The 24239-nt window shown below is 43.4% G+C and overlaps 1 protein-coding gene across 4 annotated transcripts in view; it reads left to right on the top strand.

Annotated features, from left to right (window-relative positions):
- NSD2 (nuclear receptor binding SET domain protein 2) overlaps positions 1-24239 on the top strand; it is an 80111-nt gene that overhangs the window by 43102 nt on the left and 12770 nt on the right. For all 4 annotated transcript variants that reach the window (XR_014564033.1, XM_083738242.1, XM_083738243.1 and 1 more), the window contains 6 exons: positions 777-892; positions 15090-15221; positions 16168-16291; positions 18800-19000; positions 21665-21844; positions 23872-24028. Coding sequence is in view for 3 of the 4 variants with exons in the window: in XM_083738242.1 (XP_083594368.1) it covers positions 777-892; positions 15090-15221; positions 16168-16291; positions 18800-19000; positions 21665-21844; positions 23872-24028 (910 nt within the window). In the remaining variant the exon portion in view is untranslated. The remainder of the gene's footprint in view (positions 1-776; positions 893-15089; positions 15222-16167; positions 16292-18799; positions 19001-21664; positions 21845-23871; positions 24029-24239) is intronic.

Raw genomic sequence — 24239 nt, 5'->3', positions numbered from 1 at the left:
TAAGCCGCTTCTGGCGAACTAGACAGCACACAGAAACGCCATTTACCTTCCTGCCGGAGTGGTACCTATTTATCTACTTGCACTTTGATGTGCTTTCAAACTACTAGGTTGGCAGGGGCAGGGACTGAGCAATGGGAGCTCACCCTGTCGCGGGGATTTGAACCGCCGACCTTCTGATCGGCAAGTCCTAGGCTCTGTGGTTTAACCCACAGCGCCACCTGCATCCCTGGGAGGTAGAGAACCAGTCTCTAAACGCTATTGGTCTAGATACACTTCCATGACAGTGCAATCCTAGAAATGTGAGCTCAGAAGTAAGCCCCATTGTGTTCATGGAACATGCTTCAAGGTAAGAATGTATAGGATTGTTGCTTAAAAAAGAAATCTGGATGTTGTAGTGTGGCATGTTTCATCATAACTACTCCCACCATGAAGTTGTTTTTGAAACTATTTTATCCTTGAAAACAAATTTGCTAGTATTTTTTAAACCCCCGTTTCTACTTAATTGACAAATTGAGGAAAATCCAATACATGCTGCTCCACGTTCCATAGAATACAAATTAATTAACAAGTGACAAATGTGCAGACTTGTTTAACTGAAGTGTTTCTTAACTATTAGTGCCTTTTGAAAGTGCTCTACAGTTCAGTACTGCGGTAGTTTAAAAAGTCCAGTGTAAAAGGTTCCCATACACTTGAGGGGAGGTTATCTACAGAATTCAAGAAAATGCGTTAGAATTCCAAGTTCACCTTGTAAACAAATTATTTTGCCGCAATGACAGGTCTTTCAGATGCATGTAAACCCCTGAAGAAGCGAAATCGGGCTTCAGCAGCAGAATCGTCAGATCTTGCCTATAGCAAAACTTCATCTCCTTCAGCTTCCTTAACTGAGAACGAGGTAAAAATATGAATGAATAGTGGCATTCAGATAAAACACCATAACTTCTTTTTTAAAAACCATGCACAAAATCCACATAAAACAAGGCAATGAAATTTAGAGCGAGGCATTTCTGTTCTGTGAACACCTCTCCTGCACTTCACCGCCTCTCTTCTTGCTACACACTGGTAGACTGAGCTGTGCAAGGCAGGGAGAGGAGGAAGGGCTGGTGAATATCTGGCTCAGAAAGAAACTTCATCTCAGATGGGTCCAACAAAAGCATTTCTCATACCCAGATGCTCGGGAAGAGATGCTCCTATCACATTCAGTGTCTCCTGAAATAGCACTCTGGATAACTCAGTGCCACCCATGATTATCGTGACTTTCTTCCTTGGTCAGCCCCTTCTGTGTAGAACTCTGTATTGCTTTAAAACTATTAAAGGTAGAAGACTGAATTGAAAAGCACCTGGAAGAGCATACTTCAAGCTTCCGAGTCAGTATATAATACTTGGAATGTACATACAATTCAAGCTGTACTAGGACTAACGCAAGTTTAAATGCTGTGTAAAAATCGCAAAATCAAAGTTTGGCAACTTCTCTGAACATTTTAGAATATGTTTGTATGTTGGCGTATTAAGATATACTCAAAGCTAACCTGAAGGAGGAAAAAAACCCAACCAACTAAGGAACTGCTTTACTTCCAAATGCATCTTATTCTGGCAAATTGTTACATAATTTCACATTAAATAGTATCGTATATTTATGCCATCTTGTGTTTATATCAATGTTTTATGGAACTAATTGGAATAACTAAGGTATGTATCACAATGTATACAACAGTGTAAGTGTACATAGATTGAATAATCTCTATAAAAAGTTAAACACTCTGTTCCAAGATTATAGTTTATTTCAACTACACAGAAAGCTGTGTAATTATTGTTGCAACAATGTAAATCACAGATTGCATGTATGGTTGCAATTTGCTGTAAATACAGGCACGGTGTAATCAGCCTGGATAGCACGGTGCTGATAACACCAAGGTTGCCGTTTTGATCTCATAAGGGATAGCTGCATATTCCTGCATTGCAGGGGGTTTGACTAGATTATCCTCAGGGGTCCTTCCAACTCTGATCCTATGTCTGGATAATGAGAAGTAACAGAATCTTCCCACCTCATTCCCTGCGCTTCCCAAAACATTTCTTTGGATTTGGATTGTTGCTCTTGAACAAGGTGGGGTATGGCTCAGGTTGTTGCTGGATCAGGCGGGAACCTATTTCTCAGGAGACGTGTAGAATTGTACTGTTTGGATCCAAGTCATTATTTTTAGATAATTCTATAAACGCACTGAACTAATATTCAGTTTGGGCCGTGCAACTTTAAGCCTCTCTTAGCTGGAGTCTGGGCTGGCTCTGGTTGCTTCGTATCCCCCACTCAGCTCTTGGTCCAGGCCCTCCTTTTGGACAGGAAAACAATCTTCAGTGTCACAGTGCCAGGTAGCATTTTCAGTGTAGCAAATCTGAAGGTCTGAAAAATACTCATATAGACTTGGTTGACTGAACTACATCTGGCATGGTTTTCGATTGCACCTTCCCTTCCTCTGACTCCTTCTCCCTTTGGGCATTTGAAAGAGCCTACACTTCAGGCATACTGAAGTTCCTAGGGGTACAAATTATTCTGGGAGACACAGCATCTCTCACAGTGGCCCTAGGAGGAAACACTGCAGGTGAAATGTCTGAAGATCTGATCAGTTCCATGATCAGTTCAATTACTCCAGTGCTGGATATCTCACCTATTTGAGATGAGAATTACCTAGCCTAGATGATGATCATGGATTCCTGGCTCAGTAGCTGGGGAAGTAGTTTTGAGAAGGAAACTGCTCGGTCTCGCAGGGATGCTATAATGGCAATTTCCTGAAGCTGAGGGAGATTGTGGTGGCAGCTTATTAGTATTTCTCAAGGCAAATGGAGGGTCGTTGTGTTGCATCATGTAGACAGACAGCAAAGATCATTGTCACAATCTCTCCTAAATGAAGGCCTTCTGCTCTTCTGGGGTCCTGCAGGCAGTGGCCCTAAATACTTAATGAACAAACACCAATCCATTGGTTTCTGAATTCCAGAGAATATCCTTAGAGTAGTGACCAAGGTTGGGTAAGTGGTGATGTGACTTTTTCTTCTCTGTTTAGCAATCCACTGATACTTTTTTCATTAGGAGAAGTAGTAAGAGACAGTCAACCCACTAAGGGCAGATTGGCCAGTTGATTTCATAAACACCTTTCCTCCATTTCTTTATATCTCCATGGTTCTCAGATTTTGTGAGTTCCTACATCCTCGTGACTCTGTCATGCACTAGAATCAAAAGTATAAGCACTTAACTGCTTGGAGGTTGAAAAGAACCTCCCCCTAACCCATGATTACTCCAAACACATGTTTGGTACATTTTTGGCTTGTTCTGTGACCAATAGTTCGTGGGATTGCAAGAAAGGATTCATCAGCAGGTTGGGTGGGTCTAGTAAGATCTCTTATAGAAGGGGTTTTGGAAGTCCTGGAGTTTCTGCAGGACAGTCTTAACACATTTTGCAGACAGGCTTCAGCTTTGGCTAACATTGTAGGCCCCTTGACATCTACTCCAGCTTCGCACTCTCATGTGCACCGGCTTCTGAGAACAGTGTTCCTCATTCTTCCCACAGCTTGTATAGTCCTTGTCTATCATAGTTCTGTGGGCACCAGCCAAAGCTCTATCCAAGCTGTTAAAATTTTACATTTGCGTATGTGAATTTCCGCCCTGCTCTGCCTATACCAAAGGACAGTATACTTGCTCATGGCCTACGTCACTACAAAAGTGTGGCCGTACGCTAAACATAGTGAGATTTATTTTTATACTTTGCTTTTTAACCAAGGATGGCTGTCAGGGTAGTTTACCATCAGAATCCGCGTAGTACAATATAATTGGGATTATGTTAGAATGCGTGTAGCAGTCTCTTCTGGACACGGGCGATAAAGTACATGATCCAAGTCCTTTTCTAGACAGAAGGGCATTGTAGGAGCTACAGAACTGATTTGACGAGGCAAAGACTTAATTAACAGAAATCTCTTTAAAATGGCCCTTGGCAAAAGAGGTACCCATGGCATTTCTGGATCTTTGGTTAGGAAATACATTATCATTTGAAATGCATAAACCCGTCAGTCAGTTTCCTAATGTGTGAAGATGTACACACAGGGCTCAGGGGAGTCCTGAGGTGGCAGCACTTGTGAGTAAGCAAGCCAGGGTGCCTTCTAGAATGTCAAAATTAATGGACAAACCACAGTAAGGCATTCTGTCCTGTGGGCAACCCCTGGATCACAGACCGAAGTCCAACTGCTAGATTTTAGCGAGCCTTGGGATCCCTTCCCACCCATCAGCTGTTAAGTGGGGACCATAAAGTGTGCAATTGCAGCGCCTTCCTCTGGAAGATGATAAAAGCAGAGAGGAAACGTCCCAGCAGAGAGGTATACTTGCATTTCTTGAAAATATACAAAAAGCACACATGCAGTCTGCAAATTGCATCTATGCAATTATTGGGATGCATTTTTATTTTTTGCATCCTTCTGAAATTTCTGAGTTTGGTTGGTTGGTTTGTTTCCCCCTGTTATGCAGTCATGAAAAGATAAAGGGTGTTTCAGAGCTTTTAAAAATAACCTTCATAAAGACAGCTGTGGATAAAATGGAAGAGGAAAGTTGAGTGCAGTTAAATATACATCTATGTTACCATGGAACATTGCTTTGTATTCAGATCTGACACTTGTATATGGGAGTGTGGCTCCTGACAGCTTCCCAGCCAAGTAATGTATCCCTCCTTCGCCCTGAACTAATGAGCCAGAGATGTTCAGTGCTAGTCTTTTGAAAGAGAGGAACATGTATCTATGACGCTGTGAACTCTTGGTCTAACAACTTCGAATTTGCAGGACCTGCAGTTCCTGCCTCTTCTCTCTGAAGATGGCAGCCTAGAATCTGGACCATGTAACTTGGAAGAGGTGTCTTTATAGATAAATTCACAATCATGGGTTGGGTATTACTTTTTGGTAATTGGTGAAGGAAATGCCCAACCTGAATATTTGAAATCCTTGCTATTTTTAAATGTACCTGCGCTAGACACCCTATCCCAAAATGAGGATTCCGTTCTTGTGGATTTATGTGGATTTATGTCCATTTGGGAAGAAAGGGATTATCTGTGCCTACCCTCTGTTGGTTCTGTTCCATTTCATGGTCTTATTCTGTCTGGGCTTTGGAAGGTTGAATTATTTCCCCATGTGCCTGGTCACTAGGTTATCATGTGTTCATTGAAAGCTGTACGGCATCTCTAAAACTACTGAAGAGAAGTTTCTTATACTGTTAGAACTTTTCTCCGTGAGCTCCATTTCATCAGTTACATTTTAGGCTAGTGGTTCTCAAATTTTTTTGCAGCAGCAGAACCTTTCGCTTTGAACAAAACTTCAATGAAACCCATGCAGCAAATTGATTTTAAAATGATTTTTGCTCCTCGCTGCTTCACCCCTCCCCCACGCGGTAATCTTCAGCAACAAACGGCAATGGAAAACCAGTGCTATTCAATTCCTAGAAAGCGCAGCAAGGGAAGGAGAGAAGGAGAAGGGATTCTCAGGACACTTCTCCTGCCCCAGTAGTGCATTTAATCTCTTTGACTGTTGCAAAAATGGAAATTGCACATTGTTTGCAATTGTCCGCCCTTACAAATACCTCCTTTTGGGTGAAGGTGATGGAGAGGGTTGTGAGGGAGCAGCTGCAAGCATTCTTGGGTGACACAGACTATTAATATCCATTCCAGTGTGGGTTCAGTGCTGGCCAGAGCAAGATGGGAGGAGCACGACTTTGCTCCTGGTTCTCGATCTCTTGTCGGCTTTTGATACTGTAGTCCGTTGTGTGTTCTTGAATGAGAATTGGGTGCAGAGTAGCAGTAGGAGAGTTCCTTTTGGTCCCCCATTGCCTACGCTATGGCACCACGGGGCTTTTAAGTGCCATTGAATATCTATCCAAAGCTGTTGGGAGGAGTCATTAGGAGTTTGGGAGTAAGGGGCCACCAGTATGCTGATGACACTCAGCTCTTCGTTTCTCCATAACATCTGAATCGGGAGAGGCCAGGCAGCCCTTGGACTAATGCTTGGATGCAATGGTGAAGTGGATGAGGAAGAACAAGCTGAGCTTTGAATCCTGAGAAGACGGAGGCACTGTTGGTGAGTGGTTCCCATGTCCGAGAAATTAGTCAGTTGCCTGTCCTGGATGGCTTACACTCCCCCTGAAGTAGCAGGTTCACGGCCTGGGGGTACCTCTGTATCCAGCTCTGTCGCTGGTGGCCGAGGTGGCCTCCGTGGCTAGAATTGCAGTCGGTATGACAGCTATGATCATTCCTGAGCGGGGAAAGCTTGGCCAACATGGTTCATTGCAAGCTTTGAACTGTTTCCTTGCAAAACCAAGATCTGCTCTTTGCTGCTCAGACCGAGAAGACGGGGAGGGGGAGGCCGTTTGTCTCAGCTCCTCCTCCTTCCCTGTTAGTTGCTGTGACTCCATTTCTCCCTGCGGTGGAGGTTGCCGCACAGCTGAAAAGCAGGTCAGCAGCTCCTCCTTCTGGCTAGCTACCATGGTGGTACATAGTGAGTAAGGCTCCTGGATCACCCCACTCTCCCATTCCTGCTTCAAAACCCTTAGAAATAAATCAGAGCAGGCAGGACACTGTGTTCAGCAGCAGCAGGAATGCTCAAGAATGCAATTAATTTTTAGGGGACAGGAAAATAATTTTCAAGACGTTTCTGGGTTAGGCTTCCAAAGATGGAAAGTATGTCTGCTTCAGAAGCTTACTTGTGTTAGTATCAATTCTAGGCTGCCTGCCTCCTCCACCCCCCTATTACAAGGGAATATTGTGCCAGTTGAGCACTTTTGCATCTGTTTCCTCATTCTTGTTAGGTCTGTTAGGTAATAGTTAACCTAGGCAGATAATGCAGATTTCCTATCAATAAAGCAGGAGTTACTTGCTATCTTCCTTCCTGTTGTTAATTTGGTTTCTCACCTGCCCTTCACCATAAGGTCCTAGGGTTGTATTGGGCACTGTATTCAAAATGGGTAATTTGCAGGTGTCGACTGCATTGGGTGTTGTGATACACTGTGCTATTGTTAAGTTTCACAAGCACGGCAAATAGGCAGTGTGGACCTCTTGATTCCCATGACCTTTTTGAGGTTATCAGACTAAACAGATATTTTTCTTTGCCTTGCTCCTGGGTTGCTTTGCTTTATCAGCTTTTATAGTGATCTTGTGTATTCTACCAATTTTTATGTGAACAGCAAGGCTTGTTAAATTTTGTCTTGAAAGTGAAGGGTGTGGGTTTTTTCAGATTTCCTTTCCTGAATATCTTAAGCAAAGAAAAATATTTGGCAGTTCTTTTTTTTTTTAAGGTATATTCAGATATTCCTATCCTCTTCAAGCCAACATACTTATTGTCCGTAGCAAAGTATACCGCATGGAATTTGACAAGATAAGCCATTAAACCCCTTAGGCTTCAACAGTTGTCTTTGTGTTATATGAGTAGATCTTACCTTACATTAAGATTAGGTTCCTGGGGACGGGGCATCAAATGTTGTCAAGGGCTAAAGCTGGATAATTCCATTGGCTAAACAGCACTGTTAGTGTCCGAAAATGAGAGTTTCGAGTTCTGTGGTTCAATATATCCCGTAGGAGGGGATGCCATCTTGCTGCATCCAAATTGTAAATGACATTTTAGTTGTGTTTTGACTGCAAACCTTCATGGTCAAATCAGCCAATTGCTCTCAGATCAGCTAGAAAATTGTTTTGTATGATAACTTACTTTAGAAAAGTAGTCTGTACCACATCATTTCCTATATTAATAGGAAATGCCAAATGAGTGTTACGTGCATGCACAGTTATGTGTGTTTCTGTAACATGCTAAAACTTGTTTGTTATCTAACACGTGCTGTACTTTTCTTTCCTGCACATACATCATCCAGCAATAAATATGAATAAGAACCAACAAAGCTCCTATGAGTGTCCCAAGTGTCATTTTTGTAGCCTTCTTTCTATAGTAATAATTGTAGCCCCTTTCGCCAAATGCCCAGGCAGGCTGATGTGATTCTTCATTGCTCCCCTTATGTTTCCCTAAATGCCTCCACTTTGCCACTGCTCTCAGTTCCTCAGATTTCAGTTCACTTTGTGAACTTTGTGGTTTCACCTCTGTAGTACTCTTTTTCTAATGGCCAAATGTGCTGGCCAAAGAAAGACATTAAATGCATCATGGTATTGATATTTACCGGAAGTGTGACTGGCCGGTAAGGTTAGGTGAGGAGTCTAGTTTGTTAGTACAGGTTGTTTGGAATAACTATCTCTGTTGTTCTGTGGTTTTAAACATAGGTTTTATAGGAAGGGTTGTAGCTCAGTATAGATCACCTCCCTGGCATCTCCAGGTAGGTCTGGGAGATAATTTTGCTTTGAAACCCTAGATGGACCCAATGGTCTGACTTGGTATAATGGAGATTCCTAGGTTCCTGTAGTTACAGATAAAAATGTTTTCTGGCTCCTGCTTTAGAGATTATGAATTTCTAAAATCTCTATAATATTACTTTGCCATTATGCTCTTCTCACTGTAGGTTGTATTGCATATGAAATACTGAATTACTAACAATAACGCAAGCTATTATATATCCTAAATCAAGCTGTCATAAATTTAAAATGGTCTATGTGGTTGACGCTACAGTTCTGACATTTGCTTTAGAGCCTGGCTGGCTCCAGAGATGGATAAGGCTGGGCAAATGCAAAGGCCTAGCTTATAAAAATTCTCTTGATGTATTTCATTATTTGGCAGGCTTTTGGAGATTTAAATATGAAGGCTGGATGTAGGGCCATTTCTCTGTCCAAAACCACCTAGTGAGGTGAGATTCAAACTGGAAATTTCCCAATTCCTAGAGTTTAAGGTATTCCAAATGCGTACCATAAATTCTTGGTGCTGTATTTTAAATTCATACTAAACATTTTTTTTTTTTTAGTTCTGGCATTTTATTTTTTGTTGTTTCTTTTACCCTAGCAGACGTTGAAATGGGTATAGCTTGGGTGCAGGCTTTGGTTCATGCGTATGCATTTGGACAGCACTTTGTATCCTCTTAGTGCTTGTCCAGTTGGCAGTGAACTCTTAATGTGCATGAAGTTGTGTATCTTCATTTCAGGAACCAGTAGTATAACTAGCCGTGTGCAACTAGAGTTGGGTGCTTTGTCTGTCCAGGCGTGTTAAAAAGGTTTCAAAAATTAAACGGTACTTGTTTGTCATGTTCACTGTTCTCCTAAAGGTAAAGGTAAAGGGACCCCTGACCATTAGGTCCAGTTGTGGCCAACTCTGGGGCTGCGGCGCTCATCTCGCTTTACTGGCCGAGGGAGCCGGCATACAGCTTCCGGGTCATGTGGCCAGCATGACTAAGCTGCTTCTGGCGAACCAGAGCAGCACACGGAAACGCCGTTTACCTTCCCGCTAGAGCGGTACCTATTGATCTACTTGCACTTTGACGTGCTTTCGAACTCTAGGTTGGCAGGAGCAGGGACTGAGCAACGGGAGCTCACCCTGTCGCGGGGACTCGAACCGCCGACCTTCTGATCGGCAAGTCCGAGGCTCTGTGGTTTAACCCACAGCGCCACCCGCGATCCTCGCTGTTCTCCTACATTAGCCCAAATCTCATATGGCGTTTGCAGTACATTCAATAGACTTTCGGAGATGACACTTGAAAGTAAATAGAGGATTGTTTACACAATAAACAGTTTATTTAAACCATTGATATGCTGCCCTTTGCTTCGTGCCAGAAAACCATGATGGCTAACTATAAGGCTTAGCATTGCAATATAGCATAATTTAAATACTGTGGAAAATCCAGATTGCATCAGTGCAACAATAAAACGATATAAAAATCACACCTAACCCTAACAACAAAAGCCTTCTTAAAATGAAAGCTCTTACCTACTTTTAAAGAAGGGAGAGTTGAGGTTACATCAAACCTCCCTGAGGCGGAAAAAGTCTGAATATTATCACCAAAAAAGATGTCTTAATTTCAGAGAGTGGGGGAGCAAGGCTTTGGCGATGACTTAAGCATCTTAACAGGTTCATACTGGGGACAAGTGGTCTCTTTCAGTTATCTGGCTCCAGACAATTTTGAGATTTTATAGGTTAATGCTAGCACTTTGAATTGGGTCAGGAAAACAGCTGGAAGCCCATGAAGTGCGCGTTCTTATTTTTATTCTATGTACACTACTATTACTATATCTATCTATCATCTCTCTCTCCAGCCTTTGTATGCTGTTGCATAACACAAAAGTCTGTGCAACTTACAATAGAAATAATGTAAATATAAAACAAAAAGCATAAAATCAAAGCGAAACAAATACAGCAAAAACATTTGCACACAGCACCCTCTAGATTATTATTTAATTAAAAACTGAGAGGCCTGGGGCACACAATTTTTTTGGAAGGCATGAGTAAACAGACAGGTGTTCACCTGGGGCCAGAATGGCCACACAGACTGTGCCAGGCAGGCTTCCCTTAAAAGGCTGTGTACTATAACTGGTATTAAAAAAAAGGTAAAGGACCCCTGACAGTTAAGTCCAGTCGCGAACAACTCTGGGGTTGTGGCACTCATCTCGCTTTACTGGCTGAGGGAGCTGATGTTTGTCCGCAGACAGTTTTTCTGGGTCATGTCGCCAGCATGACTAAGCCGCTTCTTGGAAAATCAGAGCAGCACACGGAAACGCCGTTTACCTCTCCGCTGGAGTGATACCTATTTATCTACTTGCACTTTGACGTGCTTTCAAACTGCTAGGTTAGCCAGAGCTGGGGCCGAGCAACGGGAGCTCAGCCCATCGCGGGGATTCGAACCACGACCTTCCGATTGGCAAGCCCTAGTCTCAGTGGTTTAGACCACAGCGCCACCCGCGTCCCTAGTTCCACTCGCTACATACCGTTTACATGGTAGTGTTGTGTAAATAATGCCTTCCCTTAATACATTTCCTTGTACACTTCATGCAAAGATGGAAAAGTGGTTTAGACCACAGCGTATAGCCATTACCAAAACCAGCCTCTTCCTGCTGCTAACCTGCCTTAAGTCATTTGGGGTGAGGAAGATGTGCCCCAAACAGGGTTTCCAAAGAGGACCTTAAGTTTGTGTAGCTAAATATGGGAGAAGGTGGTCTTTCAGGAAACCTCATCCCAAACTACTTAGATGGAAGTCAGTATTTCACTTTGGGCCCAGAAATGGACTGGAAGCCATCACAGCTGACAAAGCACAGTTTCTAGAGACTTACTTTTATAGGCAGCCCTACATACAATGGTAAGTGGGAGGTTACTAGATTGTGGGAAATTGTGGTCAAGCCAACTTGATCCAGACAAGGTTACAGTTGGTGCATCAGTTCTAGACGGCACCTCCATCTAGAACAAACTGGACATCATTCACTTGGATGGTTGGATGAATGAGCCACCAACCAACAAGACACTGTTTTTATCTCGATTGGAACTTGGTTTATTCACCCTTTTCTAGCCGGTTCATCCAACCCATGCCCAGGCTCTGCTTCAGGACAACCACAGCATTTCCAGCATCTGATGAAAGAGAGAGATTAAAGTTGAGTGTCATTTGTATACTGGTGACACCTCAGAACAGATCTCCAGATGACATAGTATTTCATGGAGATGCTAAACAGCATGGGTAAAAGAACAGAACCCTGCTGAACATCAAAGCACTACCGCCAGGGGGTCCAGCAATAACCCCCCAGCACTGTCTTCTGGAAATGGCTAGCCCAAAAGCAGCAGAACCATCAAGTGCCTCCTGTCTCCCAGACATAATGTAGAAAGCTATAAACAGAAGGCTGATTGTATCCAAAGCCACTGAGAGGTCCAGGAGAATCAATAAGGAAGCAGCCCTCTCGTCTCTTTCTCAACAAAGGTCATGTCAAGCATAGTTTCTGCCCCAAAACTAGCCCTGAAACCCAACTAAAAATCCCCAAAGGGAGATTAGTGTAATCCAAATCTTTTTATTACTGGTGTACTGATCTTTTGATCTCCTTGGCCAGGAAGGGAATGTTCACCACTGACTTATAGGCTAGATTTCTTCAGGGGCAATTTAATAATGGCTTATTTTAAAGAAGCTGAGACTGCTGCCTCCATCAGACATTTACAGCCCTCGTGGACCGACTCCCTGCTAGACAAAATAAGCAATGGATGGCAAGAGTCAAGTATACAAGTGGTTGACCAGACTCGCCCAGGCACCTTGTCCACATCCTTCAAGCTGGAATAACTCAGAAGTCATTCCACAAAACCAGATCAGACACTTCCACGGTTGATGCTGCTTTAATTGTGGAGCCCAAGTCTTGATGGATACAGGCGACTATCCTCGGAGCATCTTGCAAACACAGCACAGCTTTCTCCCGTTCGTTCTGCTATCCCTTCCTTGGGCCATATTTCAAAAGGTCCTACACCACATTGGAAAGCTCCTCCGGACAACACTGAAAGGGTGCAATGGGGCGTGGACGGTTTCTACACTTCCACCACTAACTCAGAGTGGACTGATAATAGTCTCTCACTTCAGCCAGACTGTCGTGAGCCTTTTCCCACTTGTGACCCCGCTGTATTCCTGCTTGCTTCATTGCCCTCAGTTCCGGTGTGTACCAAGATGTTGCGTGGATTCTGCTCAGCAAAAGAGGGCACTTGGGAGCAATCAATGGCAACCACCCAAGTAATCCCTGAGGGCCACTAGGGTTTCAGCAGCTATTCCAACCATAGCTGCCAAAAAATATTCCAGAGCCCTTAGGAATTTATCAGTCTTTGGGAGGTAGGTCCCATTTCACAAGGCTTCCCGAACTCTGCAGAGGGATAAAACCATGAAAAGCCTAAAACACATTCAATTATATGTGGAAACTTACTGGAAAAGTGGTATATATATTGTGTAAATAAATAAATAAATAAATAAAGTTAACTTGTTTATTTTTTATTTATTTATTTGTAATTTATATTCTAGACCTTTATATCTCCAGGTAGTGCAATTTAAAATAATGATGACAAAGCATACAAACTAATATAGGAAACTGGAACATATAAGAACATATAAGCATTTTGGTGGGACAAAATTTTGGAGCTGGCTTGGAGGAATTAAAACCCTCAACCTTCTTCGTTGAGACTAGCTGTTAACCCAGTTAATGATATTGTTGTCTGCTTGTGTTTATGTATGTTAATTTAAGCATTTATATCCTACTCTCCTGATGGAAAAGACCATAAAAACAATAAGAAAGAGAGGAACAGCAGTTAAAACCGAACACAAATACATTATCTGCCATGTACAATGAACTGGAGAAAGTGATTTTTAGTGTGTTAGCTAATATGCAGCAAATTTAGCAAATAATTTTGGTGGTTCACGTCCACAAAATTGTGCAAGAGAATTCCTAGAATTTTTAGGGTTATGTAGATTTTGTACTTGTCAAATAACCACGAAGAAAATCTGAATTCTGCAAAGTTTGTAAGTATGCATGTTATGGATATCACACTCAGTGAAGGAGAGCGTCCTATATCAGGTAGCATATCTGGCTCACTTTTTGAGACAATGCACATTCAATTTTTCTTCTGGGGAAAGAGTGCCTCTTTACTGTGCTGTCCTCACTCTGAGAGAAAGTGCTTTGTAAGCTCTGAAAGCCGTATTCTGAACTCTCTATCAGTTTCTACACTTGCATGTTGGAATCACATTGTATATGGAGCCAGGTTGTAAGTTTTAAACACATTTAGCTAAATTTCATTATCTCAAATTTAACTGTCTGGATTTATGTTGTAGCATTTATTTCTCCCGAGCACCATCAACTGACTCTTAATACTTCTTTGGCTTCCCCTCTCACTTCCCATTTCCTTGTTACCTTGGCTCAGAACCAGATTCTATCATGGTCCACTGATATTTCACTGGATATTGTTCTGTGCTGTTGGCAGAGATTCTGAAACCCTGCTAAATCTACAAGGGGATTTTTTGCAGAACCACAGAGCCGTCACCTTCAACAGACAGGCTCCTCTTGGAACTTTTCTCTCTTCCAGTTTCTAGTTTCTAACCTTTAAAGCCCTATACGGCCTAGGACCCCCGTACCTACGGACTGCCTCTCCTGGTATGTCCCACAGAGGAACTTACGGTCTTCAAATAAAAACATCTTGAAGGTCCCAGGCCACAGGGAGGTTAGGCTGGCCTCAACTAGAGCCAGGGCTTTTTCGGCTGTGGCTCCAATCTGGTGGAACGCTCTGTCACAAGAGACTAGGGCCCTGCGGGACATCTTTCCGCAGGGCCTGCAAGACGGAGCTGTTCTGCCAGGTCTTTGGTCGGGGTTCAGTCTGACTCCCTCTCCCCTTTCATAAGAACTTGCATGAAAGTGGCCTCCCAATTTTTCTCACAGGCCCATATAAGTTCAGCACAAACAGTTGGGCCTGGTGAGCATTTAAGGTCCCCAACCCTAATCTGCGGGTTGCCATCCGATTGGATTTTATTCTGATCCTGATCTGATTTGAGGATGTATTTTAATTGATTGTCTGATTTTATGTTGATGTGTTATACATTTGATGTTAGCCGCTCTGAGCCCGGCTTCGGCTGGGGAGGGCGGGATATAAATAAAATTTATTATTATTATTATTAATAACAGTAATGATGGATTGAATCCAAGAATAGGTTTTTCCTGCTCAATTCTAAGTACCCTTAGACAGCCTATCCACTAGGAAGCATCCATGTCAGAATAGGAAACATTTCACTCACTGAGTATTTGACAGGTGCTCCATTGAAATGTCATAAATGCTTTTTCTTTGTAGGACCATTTCCCTTTTGCTTATAGTAGAGCCTATTCGATAACAGTGGGCCACGCACACTCATACTTGCAGTGGTCTTCTGTCACAAAAAAAGGAGTTTGTTGAATGAGAATGTAAGAAAGTTTGGGCAGGATTCACCTAACACACCCCATCAGAGGAAGCCCTGTACCGGGACTTACACTTGCAAAATGGGGCTTTCCCCTCTCTCATGCCCCCTGACTGGCTCTGGGAAAGTTGGGGGAACCCTTAAAACAGCGTGGGGGGCAGGGAGGGGAGAGGGGGTTGTTGCATCTGGCAAGCTGCAGCGCTTGCACAAACAGTATTTGGAAGAATGTGACATTGAATTCCTCCTTTTATTTATTCTCCTTTAGATTTCAGACAGTCAAGGAGACGAGAGATCAGAGTCTCCTTATGAAAGTGCAGACGAAGGTCTTGCAGAAGCCTCTCTGTCGTACAAAAAGTCTGACCGTGGAGGAGCAACAAGGAAAGAATATGTTTGTCAGGTAAGGGAGACATTTTGTTTGAGTAGGTGACAAGTTGCAGTACAGTCGTACCTTGGAAGTCAAACAGCTTAGTTCCTGAATGTTTTGCCTCCCAAACGTCGCAAACCTGGAAGTGACTGTTTGCAAACTATTTTTGGAAGCCAAACATCCGACACGGCTTCCGCGGCTTCCTGCAGCCAATCAGAAGCCGTGCTTTGGTTTCTGAACGTTTTGGAAGCCAAATGGACTTCCGAAATGGATTCCATTTGACTTCCGAGGTACGACTGTACTCTGAAGTGATCTCAGTAACATGCACTGCGCTGTAGGCATAAATAGAATTGGGCAAGATTCTAATTGCTCTCACTGAAGGATCAAAAAGGTTGTTAATGAGTGGAAAGAACAGTGTTTTCCTGTTCCTTTGCTCATGCATACAGGATTGAAATTGTGGAATAGAAATGTGCTTTTGAATATGTCATAAAACTGAGAAAGGTTGCTGAGAAGGACAGAAACAGTTCATTAGTATCCTGTACCCTGTACGCAGTTCATTAGTATCCTGTACCCTGTATCCTGTATGCAGGTGGCGCTGTGGGTTAAAGCCTCAGCGCCTAGGACTTGCCGATCGAAAGGTCGGCGGTTCGAATCCCCGCGGCGGGGTGCGCTCCCGCTGCTCGGTCCCAGCGCCTGCCAACCTAGCAGTTCGAAAGCACCTCCGGGTGCAAGTAGATAAATAGGGACCGCTTACCAGCGGGAAGGTAAACGGCGTTTCCGTGTGTGGCTCTGGCTCGCCAGAGCAGCGATGTCACGCTGGCCACGTGACCCGGAAGTGTCTCCGGACAGCGCTGGCCCCTGGCCTCTTGAGTGAGATGGGCGCACAACCCCAGAGTCTGTCAAGACTGGCCCGTACGGGCAGGGGTACCTTTACCTTTACCTTTACCCTTTTTCAACTCCTTAACTTTTTTCCCCATAGCTCTGTGAAAAGCCTGGAGACTTGCTGCTCTGTGAAGGACGGTGTTTTGGTGCTTTTCATGCAAGATGCACCGGGTTCTCTGGAAAGACCTCGGAACACTTTATTTGCAGCGAATGCTCTTCAGGCAAGTCTTCGCTCATGCATGCCAGCAATATTTGCATATTTCGTTTGAAGAAATTGTTATCTTTTAATGCCATGCTTACCTGGAGGATAAGATTTCCGTTATCAAGTTCACTCTAAGTTGTTTTTTTCCCCTCCTGCAAAAAATCTTTCTTATTTGGGATTGGGAAGGCTTTCCTCTGGTTTTTTCAGCTAATAATCTGAAGGAGCTTTCCCTTCTCTTGCAAGTTTAGGACTTGGTTGAATTGCATGGGTAATCAGGAAGAAGTTGCTCAGTAAACATTCCTTGCGGTGTTACTTTTTTCTGCTTGTGGTGCTTCTGTGATGGATTGTGTGAACCTGCCTGTGGAAATGTACAGTGGTCCCTTGGTTCTCAAACTTAATCCATTCCAGAAGTCCGTTCCAAGACCAAAGCGTTCCAAAAACAAGGCACATTTTCCCATAGAAATTAATGCAAAATGGATTCATCCGTTCCAGACTTTGAAAAGCAACCCCTAAAACAGCAATTTCACATGAATTTTACTATCTTAACAAGACCATTGGTCCATAAAATGAAAGCAATAAACAATGTACTGCAGTCACACAATCAATCAATCTGTAGTTGGATTGGGTTCCACACAGTCAGTCTCTCTCTCTCTCTCTCTCTCTCTCTCTCTCACACACACACACACACAGAGAGAGAGAGAGAGAGAGAGAGAGAGAGAGAGACAGAGACGCAAAAATAAAAATGCAAAATAAATAGCAAAAACGGGCAGACCTCAGTGTAACACTCAAAACGGAAGCGTAACACTCAAAACGGAGCATGTTCGGCTTCCGAAAAGAGTTTGCAAGCCGGAACACTTCTGGGTTTGCAGAGTTTGGGTTCCAAGTTGTTCAAGTAACAAGGCGTTTGAGAACCAAGGTACCACTGTATACAGAGGCAGTGTGTCTCTCTCTGTTGTTGCTGGGAATCACAAGTGGAAAGTGCACTGTTGCAGTCATCCCCTGCTTGCGGACTTCCCTTTGGCCTCTGGTTGGCCACTGAGAACAGGACATTGGACTAGACCAGCTTTTCATGTCAATCCAGCAGGCCTCTTTTTACATTATTAGAATATCACATCTCTCTCATTCTTTACAGGTGTTGTGTTCCTTTCTTTATTACGGTGCTAAACACATTTTCAGTTTGGGATATAAAACCTGCCTAAATCCCCTGAGACATTTTAGATGTTCTAGAATCTGAATGTACTTTTGGAAAGCTATAATTTAAGGTAGATGTTTGCCCTGATCAGGGTTACGGCCCACCCAGTCTTCTCTCATAATGGCTCTCATAGGGATTGGATACATTTGCCTTTTGGGGGGTGTCAGAAAGTGCATGTACTTCATGTTCTATATAATATTGGGAATGTTTTTATCTGTAAGAAATTGAGCCCTGCTTGCACATCATGGCAAGGCAATGAAATGTAAGAAAACCTAAGATACTAGGTAACGTAAAGGTAAAGGGACCCCTGACCATTAGGTCCAATCATGACCAACTCTAGGGTTGTGGCGCTCATCTCACTTTATTGGCCGAGGGAGCTGGCGTGCAGCTTCCGGGTCATGTGGCCAGCATGACTAAGCCGCTTCTGGCGAAGCAGAGCAGTGCACGGAAACGCCGTTTACCTTCCCGCTGGAGCGGTACCTATTTATCTACTTGCACTTTGACGTGCTTTCGAACTGCTAGGTTGGCGGGAGCAGGGAACGAGCAACGAGAGCTCACCCCGTCGTGGGGATTCGACAAGTCCTAGGCTCTGTGGTTTATCCCACAGCGCCACCCGCATCCCTTGGGAAAGAAAGGGATTGAGAAGGCGAATGGACGGGATCCGGCCCCCGGGCCTTAGTTTGCCTAAGGGACCCCTGACCATTAGGTCCAGTCGCTGACTATTCTGGGGTTGCAGCGCTCATCTCGCTTTATTGGCCGAGGGAGCTGGCGTACAGCTTCCGGGTCATGTGGCCAGCATGACTAAGCCGCTTCTGGCGAACCAGAGCAGCGCACGGAAACGCCGTTTACCTTCCCGCTGGAGCGGTACCTATTTATCTACTTGCACTTTGACGTGCTTTCGAACTGCTAGGTTGGCGGGAGCAGGGAACGAGCAACAGGAGCTCACCCCATCACGAGGATTTGAACCGCCAACCTTCTGATCGGCAAGCCCTAGGCTCTGGTTTAACCCACATCGCCACCCGCGTCCCACCAGATAACTTACTGATGTATAAATAGTGCATCTGCTAAAAAAATGTGGCTGAGAAAGGTGGAAACTCTGGCTTCACTGATACATTCATTTAGGATCTTGGTCTTAAATATTCATAGGAGATGCATTAGTGAAGAAGTAGATGTGAAGACTAATCAGTCATAATGTTTATTAAGTGTGGTGGCGGATTTTTAATTTAGAAACTTCAGTTTCTGGTGTTTTAATTAATAACCAGTAGAAGTAAGGTGTTTTTGTATTAGTCTTTAGAGTTTAAAAACATTCAACTTGTTTTTAATTCTTTTTATTAGGTGTTCACACATGTTTTGTCTGTAAAGAGAAAAAATCAGTAGTGAAACGCTGTATTGTATCCCACTGCGGAAAATTCTACCACGAAGCTTGTGTGAAAAAGTTTCGCCTCACGGTGTTTGAGAACAGGGGTTTCCGATGCCCTCTCCACAGTTGTGCGAACTGTCACGTTGCTAACCCTTCAAATCCCAAAGTATCCAAAGGTATTTATTTTCTGTTACTTCCCCCACCTTATGTATTTAAAGTACTGTCGCAGAGGTGATTCACACACATTGTTATCCACAGCCTAGATGCTACTGCCATTTGTCATGTGAACACTCAGCAAAAAGCATGAAGAGCTTCCATGCCAGCAGCAGAAGCTCTCAGAAATAACTAGTACTAGGATAAAATTCCATATACAGTGGAACCTCTACTTACGGCCGTAATCAGTTCCAGAGGGCCGTCCATAAGTCGATCTGGGTTGCTGGTAGAAGTGCCACTGTGCGCAGACGCATTTGGTGGCAGCTGCTTCTGTGCGTGCGCAAATAGCAGAAGTACCATATATTTTGCTCTATAAGACTCACTTTTTCCCTCCTAAAAAGTAAGGGGAAATGTGTGTGCATCTTATGGAGCGAATGCAGGCTGTGCAGCTATTCCAGAAGCCAGAACAGCAAGAGGGATTGCTGCTTTCGCTGCGCAGCAATCCCTCTTGTTGTTCTGGCTTCTGAGATTCAGAATATTTTTTTTCTTGTTTTCCTCCTCCAAAAACTAGGTGCGTCTTATGGTCTGGTGCATCTTATAGAGCGAAAAACACGGTATTTACTTCCAGGTTTGCCATGGTCGCAACTTGGATTGGCCCAAGTAGAGGCGGTCGTAAGTAGGGGTTCTACTGTATTGGGAATTTCCACATGGCCATTAAGAATGAAGCCAGGATGTGGATAAGTCCTGTTTTGTCGAATGAATATCATCGGAATGAGTTCTTTGCTATAAAACAGAAGCTGAGTGTCCAATCTTCCCCTACACACAGAGGGGAACCCAGAGGCGCCTGATGCTCGTCACTGCTCATTGTATTAGCACCCCATGGTTTGGGAGGATTGTCAGAACTGAACCATTATATTTAGATATTATTTAAAGAGCATTATTTACATGGTCTCGTCACACAGGTTGGGGCTGGTGTCCTGATGGGACTTTCTTGTCCCATAACTGATTGCTGTGAACAGTTTATTGATAGACAGGACACTGTGAGGATGATGGGCATAAAATGGGGGAGAAGATGGTTGTAAAAAGGCTGAAGGAAGAGCGAAAACAATTTTCTTTTATATATATATAATTTTATTAATTTTTTTTAACATATCATTTTCAACAGTAATTAAATATACTTTTACATCTTATTCAAATTTTTGACTTCCATCAATCCTGTCTGAAAATTTTCCAATCTAATCTCTCAGTCTGCATTTCTTATCTTCCCTATTACATTTCAAACTCATAACCAATATCTCTATCTTTTTCTACTTTGTAACACTTCGTATATTTCTGCTTACAAAACTTCTTGTAGTCCTACTAGCGTAATTTGTTGGTTACAGTTGCTCTTCAAATAATTCATATACTTCTTCCAATCTTCTGTCAATCTCTGGTCCTGCAGGTTTCGAATCCTTCCTGTCATTTTGTCCAATTCTGCATAGTCCATTAATTTCGTCTGCCATTCTTCTTTCGTCAGAATTTCTTCTTGTTTCCATTTCTGGGCTAACAATACTCTTGCCACAGTTGTTGCATATAAAAACAATTTAACATCTTGCCTATTAATGTCCTGACCTATAATACCAAGTAAAAATGCTTCTGTTTTTTAAAAAATAATTTCCATATGCGGAATGTTATTTCTCTCATCTGAACATACTTGATGATAGTTTGCATGTGTGGTCTTAAAACGTCACAGAAATTCTGTCGGGGCACAGTGGGGAGTGGTAAATAGTTGAGATGAGCTCAGTTTCTACTTTGCAAAGCAGTACAAAACCAAGCTATCCTTGCCTTTTAATGGTCAGCATGGAATGAGGCAAGGATAAGTCTCCGAACGGAGGCCATAAATCATTAAGTATTCAACAGAGGTGGAAGGTTAGAAGCTGTGTTAGATTTTCAAACATGCAGAAGTTGTCATATTGATTCCACCATGTGAATGACTCCTTCATTAAAATCAATAAGACTTGGATTTTAAACTCTTATTTCTTATAGTTATGCTCAATATAGATACCCGTTTTACTTTACTGCCTCATGCACTATAAGACCTTTTGGAGCAGAAATTGCCCAGTTCCTTGTTGAATTTTTAGGGCAAGTCTCCTACATTTTGCATTAATTCTGTTAACAGAGAAATTTGCAAGATTAGCACTGAGAGTTGATGCAAACAAAACGCTAGACAACATATAACATTCATTCCACATTCACCCTGATACGCACCACGTAAAGTTTTGCCACACTTCTGTTTTGCATCAGTTTGCTGACACTGAGGAATACCTCTGCACCCAGATCCTACTTCAGCTACAGTATCCTAAAGCCCAGACCTTAGTGCTTGCTTGCTGATACGGTTGTCTTAGGGTGGGGCATTGAAATCACTGTGTCAGAGCAGCCTTACTCGCCAAAAGGCTGCTCATCTTCTAGTTGGGGTAGACTTGGGAGCAGGGAAGGCAAAGGAGGTTCTTGCTTTTACTCATTCGGTGCAGATCAGTGCAAATTAAGATTGAGTGCTGACCGAGTGCAGTGAGCCTGCATCGTAAGATTTCCCATGCGAACCGTGGCCATTGGCAATGAAATTTCCCATTGATTCCCCAACGTTTTCCGTCAATCTTCTTAAAGGGTGATGCACGTGTATTATTATTATTATTTTTGGTTTCCGCCAGGCAAAATGGTGCGTTGCGTCCGCTGCCCTGTGGCTTACCATGCTGGAGACGGTTGCGTTGCTGCAGGGTGCTCCGTGATCACTTCCAGCAGCATAGTTTGCACCAGCCACTTCATTGCCACTAAAGGGAAGAGTCATCACGCACATGTCAATGTAAGCTGGTGCTTTGTATGCTCGAAAGGTAAATAAAGGAGTGTCTTTATTTTTTTTTCTTATCAAAGTAACGGGCGTTTAAATTTCACTGTTTTGAAAAGATTATTACCATATTTTTCGCTCTATAGGATGCACTTTTTCCCCTTCAAAAATTAAGGAGAAATGTGTGTGCGTCCTATGGAGCGAATGCAGGCTCCTTGGCTTCAGCGATAGCAATGCGAAGCCTTCAAAGTGCAGAGGGAGCACTCCCCCACGCTCTGGAGGCTTCGCGTTGCTTTCGCTGAAGCCTGGAGAGTGCAGCACTGAACTCGCGCTGCGCTCTGAAGGCTTCAGGTTCCTTTTGCTGAAGCCGGGAGAGCAAGACTCTCCTTTCTTCAGCAGAGAGGGAGAGCTGCGCAGCGCCCCTTCAGCGAAGCGGGGGGAGAAATGGAAGGGGCTCCGTTTCTCCTACCGCTTCGCTGAAGGGGCACTGAGCAGAGAGGGATTTTTTTTTTCTTGTTCTCCCCCTCTAAAGCAAGGTGCGTTCTATGGTTGGGTGCGTCCTATAGAGCGAAAAATACGGTAAAATCTATTACTGCAGTAAGTTTTCTTTCCTTAAAGTTTGCTTATTCTATTTAAACAGCTTTCTTTGCCATTCCAAAATGTGTGTTGTTGTGAGGGTCCTTGTGGGGAGACCGCATTTAGAACCCAGGAATTTGCATGTTCTTGCATTGCACGGGGTTGGTCGCCCTAGATCAGGCACATCCAACCGGTAGATCCCCGGCTCATCCTGGTAGATGGCGGGACCCTTATCGATCGTGGGATTAAATAAAGTTTACCAAAAGTTAGCAAATAAAAGCTGAAGAACTCTGGGCGGTCCTACCCCGGAAAAGCTCAGCAACTCTGGGTTCAACAACTCTGGGCAATCCACCCACCCCACGCGCACTCCTCCTCCCTCCAGTGACAATGTGTAGATCACTGCCAGTTTTTTTACACTGAGAGTAGATCGCAGTCTCTTGGGAGCTGGACTTGCCTGCACAAGGTGAAACTTCAGATCCCTTCCAACTCAACAATTCTATGTCTAAATGTATCAGCGTGTGGAGCACTTGCAGTAAGGCCCGCAGACACATCTCCTTTTATTATAGTTTTATTGAGGTTAGAAAGGGCATAATATATCCTCTTAGAAGGTGGTTTTGTCCTCAGTCTTTGCCATAGATTCTATAGAGTCCCTCCTCAGTACTGGACAGTTAAGAAAACACCTGCCCATTGTCATGTGCACCAGGGTATATGGCCTGGTTTATGCCTGTATGGGTGACTGTCTTAGAACCACATCTAAGCTACATTGAGATATAAGGCTCTCTCAGGTGTCTTATAATCATTAGTTTTAGCTTACCATTTTTATGTAATTTCTTTCACCAAGGTTGTGAATTTGTACAAAAATTATTCGCGTCCTGTAATTGGTTGGTTGACCATAATAAACGCATGGTTAAAAATGCAAGCAACAAGGTTTGAGGATTGTTGTTGTTGTTGTTACTATTATTATTATTATTATTATTATTATTATTACCCCACCCATCTGGCTGAGTTTCCCCAGCCACTCTGGGTGGCTCCCAACAGAGTAGTAGTAGTAATAATAATAAATGCGATCAAACATTAAAAACACGTATTGGTGACAATTACATAAAGGTTTGTGGAACCTGCCTCTTTCCACAGACAAAAATGCATTTGTAAGAAATAGAACCATTGCTGCGACTGACCAGTTTTATTGGTAGCTCTTGCCTGCCTGCCACTGCCATGTGGCCCTTGGAAGGTTCCCCATGAAGAGATGTGGCCCCCCAGGCTAGAAAAGGTGCTCCACCCCCACCCAACCCGGATTAGAAGTGGAACCTGTTCTGAACAAAGTTGCATTACCTGTGAAGGATCACATTCACCGTTTGGAGACATCCGGGAGGCCAGGTGTTCAGGCAGATTACTGCATGTTGTCCCAGGCTCCCTTTCTCCTCCCGTTAGGTGACTTGTGCTGCCGACCATTCAGCAAGTACATTGCTATTTAAATGTGGGTTTCTTTTCCTGCAGGGGGAAGCCTTTTGTGTTGTGAATCTTGCCCTGCAGCGTTTCACCCAGATTGTTTAAACATTGAAATGCCGGATGGAAGCTGGTACTGTAACGACTGCAAAGCAGGAAAGAAAATCCATTTTCAGGATATTATTTGGGTCAAACTGGGAAACTACAGGTTTGGACTTCTAAAAATAGAATGACTATTTGAAGTGGCCTTTATTTTTATTAATGCACGCTTGTATCCCACCCTTTCCTTGAGCAGCTTAAGGCAGGGGGAATTCCTGTACGAGCCCATTATTCATGACAGGGCTGAGATTCAATAACCTTTTATTGGTTTTCTTCAGAGAGAACAAGGTTCTCAAATTCTCCCTTCTTCTTTTGGGGTA

This window comes from Podarcis gaigeae (assembly GCF_964106915.1).
Source record: "Podarcis gaigeae genome assembly, chromosome: 5".
Lineage (NCBI taxonomy): Eukaryota > Metazoa > Chordata > Lepidosauria > Squamata > Lacertidae > Podarcis > Podarcis gaigeae.
The sequence above is the reverse complement of the archived record's forward strand: the minus strand, read 5'-3'. Positions and strand labels throughout refer to the sequence as shown.